Source organism: Punica granatum, chromosome 8 (genome assembly GCF_007655135.1).
Source record: "Punica granatum isolate Tunisia-2019 chromosome 8, ASM765513v2, whole genome shotgun sequence".
Taxonomy (NCBI): domain Eukaryota; kingdom Viridiplantae; phylum Streptophyta; class Magnoliopsida; order Myrtales; family Lythraceae; genus Punica; species Punica granatum.
The window spans coordinates 11,084,610-11,090,609 of record NC_045134.1 but is presented as its reverse complement, the minus strand read 5'-3'; the positions used below and the strand labels follow the sequence as shown (position 1 = coordinate 11,090,609).

Genomic DNA, 6,000 nt, shown 5'->3' with positions numbered 1-6,000 from the left:
ATTTTGCTTTCTGTTTACATTTAGTAAAGGAAGTGTTAACTTTAAATATCAATAGAACTACAACTCCTGCCACTAACTAGAAGTAGTTTGGAGAATCTAGCAAAGCTCGTGAAAATATATACTCTTCCGATGGTATTATGACCTCTTTGAGGATGGACAATTTCTCGATTATATAATGCAGATCGAAATAGATTGAACACCGCGTTAATTAATGCAATGGCACGAAATATTGGACCAACTAACTGTAGCTTAAAGATTAATACAGCTCAAATCTCAGATTCATGAAAGGAAAAAAAAATGTTCTGCAATTTAGGTCAAACCTATATATATTCCGAGGCATAAAAAATGGAAAAAAGTAACAAAACAAGCAGAATGGAAGATGTTGCAGTCAACCTGATTAACGTTGAATCGAAACCAAAGAAGGCAAAGACCGGCAAAGCATGGTTCGGTCGGGGGAATCCCACTTTGGAACGATCAATAATACGTGCCAAGAACTCTCATTACCATTTGACCAATCCTGATTCGGATCGTAGTTTTCTTCTTGCTCCTCTGATTCGTCATTGTGACTTCCCACTCCCCTCTCTTTCCCTTCAACGAAGAGGGCTGAACAAGAGAACTTCCTCTCCTCACCTGAATCGATTCTTGGGTCATTCAAGAATCTAACCCAGAAGGGACTTTCCAAATCTCAGTTCTTGAAGGCAGTAATCAACAGCAGAGGACATGAATCTTGTTTCTTTGCTGCGCCTTCTCCCCCTGATCCTCTCCCCTTCCCTTCTCTACCCGGTGGAATCCAGAGGCGGCGAGAAGGATCCCCTCCTCCATCCCTTATCAGGTCTCTCTTCATATCTCCTTCTTTTACTTTTCCGTTCTGGTTGAAGCATATAACCTTCTATTTTCGTGTTGCAGTCGTGGGTTTTTCGTTTGATTCAGTCCTGGAATTGTATTTCTGTCTCAGATTGGACTTCTTCTTCCCATAAAGTTGACTTTCTTAGATCACGAAGGCATTAATTTTCTGCAATGTTGATAGAGGATGGGAGTTTTACTTGGGGACCTGAGTATTACATTATATGCATTTCAATACAGTTTATTGATACAAGAATCATGTTCATCAGGTCTTGCACATCATACCTATGTTCGTACGGGGAAGCGTTTGCTAGAGGAACAATCTCAGAAGAGGTGGATAATTTGTTCTGGCCTCCTCTTTCCTGCTCTTACATAACATGGGTCGTGAGTAAGATGTTTAGGATCTAACTCACTGGCTGGCTGATTTTGCTCGGCAGAGTTGATTTAGCTAAAGGGTATATGTCAAACTCCGATCTTGAAAAGGCCATGAAGGATTTCACTCAAAGATGCGGCAACATTTCTAGGATGTACAGGTGATTTCTGTGATGTAATTGTGCCCTCTATACTCATATACCTGTAGCGTGTGGACATTTCAAGACTTGGGACAGACTGATCTTAGATGGCGGTGTTATTAGTGTTAGAAGTAAATTTCCATAAATGTTACTTATGTAGCTGACTCGGTACTTATTTCTCTCTTTGAGGGATTTTCCTGCAATGGTATCAGGATTGGTAAAAGTGTGAAGGGAGTACCACTGGTAATGTTTACTTTGTTGAATAAGACTCGTGTTTTCCTTAGCTTTTTGCAACTCATTATTAAGAGGGAAATTCTCTGATTCATTTGCTGTAGTGGGTAATAGAAATCTCTGACAATCCTGGGAAGGAGGAAGCTGAACCTGCATTCAAGGTAACTTGATAATTTTTATTTATTTTGGCTCAAAGGTAACTCCGAAAGTTTTCCCGACACAAGTTGAATGAGCATATATACATTTTGGTGTATTGTCCTGATGGGCTCCATAAGGATGGGCTCCATAAGGCAATTTGTAGCACATAATTCTTCTGTTAGGCCATAAAGTTGAAAGAAAGAGTAAAGACTTTGCAGGTTTTGGGTTCTTAGTAGAACTCTAGTTTCTTGTGTTGCATAAAATAAATTGGCCATTTAATTCGATGCAGCACGTAGTGATTCGTTTTTTAATGTCTCAGTATATTGGGAATGTGCATGGAGATGAGCCTGTTGGCCGTGAGCTTCTAATGCGTCTTGCAAATTGGATATGTGATAACTATCCAAAGGATCCCCTGGTAATTATCTTTTTCTCCTCATCCCTCTCCAACTCTCTCTCTCTCTCCTCCCATAGTGTACATGTGAATGAGCACTCTCTTTACAGGCTGAATTAATTGTAGATAAGGTTCATCTCCACATCCTTCCATCAATGAATCCTGATGGATTTTCTCTAAGAAAGCGTGGCAATGCAAATGACATTGATTTAAATCGTGACTTTCCAGACCAGGTATCTCTGCTATCTGACGGTTGTTCTTCTGTTTTTGAAGTCTTAATTGTTTGTTTTGGGATTTATGAAAAGGAAAAAAATAGGAAAATGAATGGCTCATGTCTAAAGGTTTTATAGACAATATAGATTTGCTTGGTAATAAATGGAACAAACAGGGAAAGCTCACAATCCCTTCCTAATTGTAGAGTTGGAGCCACTTAGCTCATGATGCCCCCAACGAACAGCTTATTAGTTTTTGCCTCTGCTTTTCCTGAAAATATTTTACTATTCCTTTTGGTTTGGTGTTATTTTAGTTTTCCATTCTGAATGTATATAGACTGATATTAGTTGGCAGTTCTTTTCAGTGAACAATGAGATGGGTAGGCGGCAACCCGAAACTCGAGCCATTATGAATTGGCTGAGAGATATACGCTTCACAGCCTCTGCTTCCTTGCACGGGGTACTAATTTTCGTTTATTGCTACTTATCTCTTTTCTCTTTCTTCCTTTTTTTTTTTTTAACATAAATTTAAGAATAGTCTGCAATGCTTATTAGTGCACTACATCTCTTCATCATAGAAGCTTGTGGATGATAAATCAGAAGATGTTTGTACTGACAACCTCTTTTGCCATCACAGGGTGCCCTAGTTGCAAATTATCCATGGGATGGCACTGAGGATAGAAGGTAATAACTCAAAATGTAATGTCTTACGGTGGATTGTTTTGTTGCATTTGTTCTTCTTTCTTCCTCAGTTTCTATTGTTCTTTGATCTAGTATATTGGCTAGTTTAATGGGTTTCATGAAATCTCTGCCTGCCCATAATTCCCACTTACAATAGCCAACCGGAACATTTATATAATATTTCGTATCCCAAACCAGTCTGAAGAGATTACAACATGGTTCACCACTTGTACTGTCTTTCATGGCTCAAGAGGTGGAAATTTATGTTGCTGTATCAGATTCATGTAAATATTCTCTCATTTGGTTGATGTGATAAAGCCATTTTGTGGACACGTAAAACAACTGATTTATGTCTAGAGCAGGTCACGTTGTGTACTTGTGTCAACTTGTGTTAAACATGTCCCTATTGTGGCTCAAAATTCTCTCAGCGACTTTATGTTGCATCAGGTGGTGTTATCATGATATGGATGTTTTCGTCAAATTTGGCATTACTTTATGATTTCACCATCTCTCATCGTTCACAATTACAGGCGATCTTACTTTCCATGTCCCGATGATGAAACATTCCGTTTCATGGCAAGTATATACAGCCGCTCTCACCATAACATGTCTCTGAGTAAAGAATTCGAAGGAGGAATTACAAATGGAGCAGCTTGGTATGGTATTTTCCATTATCTGCTTTATGTTCAAAAGTTCTCTTTTTGTCCTTAACGGTGATTAGTTCTGATTTCGTTGTGATTAGCAATTTATATGTCCAGGCAAAGATGTGGGGGGAAAAAAAAAAGGATCCAGGCAAAGAAATGTTTTTACATCATATCTTTTTATGAATTTTGTTAACTTGGTACAGGTACCCCATATATGGCGCCATGCAAGATTGGAACTACATCCATGCTGATTGTTTTGAATTGACCTTGGAAGTTAGTGATAACAAATGGCCTCCTGCCAATGAGGTTTGATTCGAATCTCTGATTCAGTTGCTCTGTTACAAGAGATTATTTCATGGTCTAATTCCGCTAGGCTTTTTGGGTTTTTAGGGTTTCATTGTCTAATTCCTGCCACTATATTCCATATAACTTGTGTACATCCTTCCGCATAGGACATGGGTCCCTCATAGATTCTTAATTGAAACTTGCAGCTGGTTCTATCCATTATAAGCCACTGGTGTCAAACCACCTCTAAAATTTTCCAGTCTAATTCTTGAATTGATTTGCATTTTGCATTTGGTATTTGATTTACCATGCAGTCTGAAATTCTTTGTTAGTGTTGGTGGAAACCTCCTCCTAAGATATTTGGGAAAAGTTATTAGTTGTTCTTAGAGCGTACGTGATTTCATGCTCCGGTCAACTCCATTGAAGAATTCGGGTGGAAATATTGTGGTTCCTGCAAATTCTGTGCTATGCTTTTCTTATAAAATAATACTCTTTAGAGCAATTGCTAGTCTCTCACAGAGCACACAATCTTATTGTGGTTTTGGATGCTGCAACTCTTCATCTATCTCGTTGACATTTTAATTTTAGAATCCAATAGGAGATCTTTGGGTACTGCTCACAGGTTCTTGTTTCTTCTGCTTTTTGTATTTTGTAGCTTCCTACCATATGGGAACATAATAGGAAGAGTATGCTCAATCTTATTTCAAGTGTCGCTAAGGTAAGTAAATCCCTCTTCCGTAATCAATTGTGCTGTTATTGAAGAATTCATCTCAATGTATAGTAATATTCCACAAGATGAAGAAGTTTTCAGCTATTCTGCTCTTCAATATCGTGTTTGTTATCCAATGATTGTTTTTCAGATGTTGAATCTGAGACATTTCTTCTGTTTGATGAGTGTCTTCACAGACAGGAATTCATGGGAAGATATTTTCTTCAGAAACCGGAAGACCATTGCCTGGATCTGTCATGATTAAGGGAATCAATCACACGGTGCGTTCAAACTGGCCCTCGATTTCTGCATGTGGTTATGATGTGTTGGCCTCTTCATCTGCCTTCATTCTCATCTCTCAGCATGTGGTATGTGATTCATTGTCCAAATCTGGTTAACAGGTCAAAGCTGGCAGAGCATTCGCCGATTACCATCGGTTACTGGCCCCTGCAGAGAAGTATGAAGGTACTACGAGAATCTATCCCTCTTTTAGTGCTAAAAGTAGTAGATAGTTGTCTTACCCAAATAAAAGTAGTAGATAGTTGATGTTTTTATGCCAGCGTAATGTCCTTCAATCTTAGGGTGTTCACTTGTATTAAATTGAAACGATCCAGCTGTCCCAAATAAATCTTACGGGTCGAGGACCTCCACCGCGCACATTACATTCAGGATTTGCATCCCGCATATGTACTCTTCTCTACCCGGTAATGAAACCTCTGATTTTAACTTCTGATGTTGTTGCAGTCATGGCCACGATGACCGGCTACAAGTCGAAGACCACGATCATCAGGTTAGAAGCAGGTCCGATGGCCCTGGACTTCATTCTTGACCCTGAAGTATCCAATGGAGAACATCGACTCGAGAGTGTGTGCGACTGCAGCTGCACGACCGGCGGGAGTGGGCTCGAAGTGATGGGTTTTCTTTGGAATTCCCACTTGGAAGTCTATTTTGTACTGGTTATCGTCTTAGCGTTTGTCTGCATTTTGTTGTTAAGGAAAAGAGCCAGGTTGAGTTTTCTAAGGCATAGTAGACAACAGGGAGGAGGGCCCAAAAGGGCTGTCGTGGCATAGATTTGGAAATTCTGTATATTGTACTATATGATGTTCTCGTCTCTGCTGTTATAGAATTACATCATTTTCTATTTTTTTTGTCTGAGTCAGACTTGCGAAAAATCGCATTGAAAACAATGCAGAGAGAATTTCGGAAAGATCCCAATGGTATAATTTTAGCTCTTTCTCGAGTTTCCGGTTTTTATTTTAACTTTCGCAGCAATAAGGCTGTTGATAGGACCATACGTTGATAGCCCGCCTTGGAAGAAATGGACATTCTGGGGCCACGAGTCGTCAAATGCTTT

The 6,000-nt window shown here is 39.4% G+C and overlaps 1 protein-coding gene across 1 annotated transcript; it reads left to right on the top strand.

Annotated features, from left to right (window-relative positions):
- Positions 1 to 404: 404 nt before the first annotated feature.
- LOC116189291 (carboxypeptidase SOL1) lies at positions 405 to 5,878 on the top strand. Its single transcript, XM_031518889.1, has 15 exons — positions 405 to 832; positions 1,113 to 1,176; positions 1,281 to 1,376; positions 1,568 to 1,598; positions 1,691 to 1,747; positions 2,044 to 2,139; positions 2,226 to 2,348; positions 2,683 to 2,787; positions 2,965 to 3,011; positions 3,539 to 3,664; positions 3,856 to 3,958; positions 4,593 to 4,655; positions 4,844 to 4,927; positions 5,048 to 5,111; positions 5,391 to 5,878. Exons 1-15 carry the CDS (start codon positions 721 to 723, stop codon positions 5,714 to 5,716), a joined length of 1,497 nt encoding a protein of 498 aa, XP_031374749.1. The 5' UTR covers positions 405 to 720; the 3' UTR covers positions 5,717 to 5,878.
- Positions 5,879 to 6,000: the final 122 nt, after the last annotated feature.

Excerpts from the sequence above, each read along its gene's own strand:
- LOC116189291 (XM_031518889.1), top strand. The coding sequence starts at position 721 with ATGAATCTTGTTTCTTTGCTGCGCCTTCTCCCCCTGATCCTCTCCCCT. Across the intron at positions 1,599-1,690 it reads GTGTGAAGGGAGTACCACTG|TGGGTAATAGAAATCTCTGA; the intron begins GTAATGTTTACT and ends CATTTGCTGTAG. Across the intron at positions 2,788-2,964 it reads CCTCTGCTTCCTTGCACGGG|GGTGCCCTAGTTGCAAATTA; the intron begins GTACTAATTTTC and ends TTGCCATCACAG.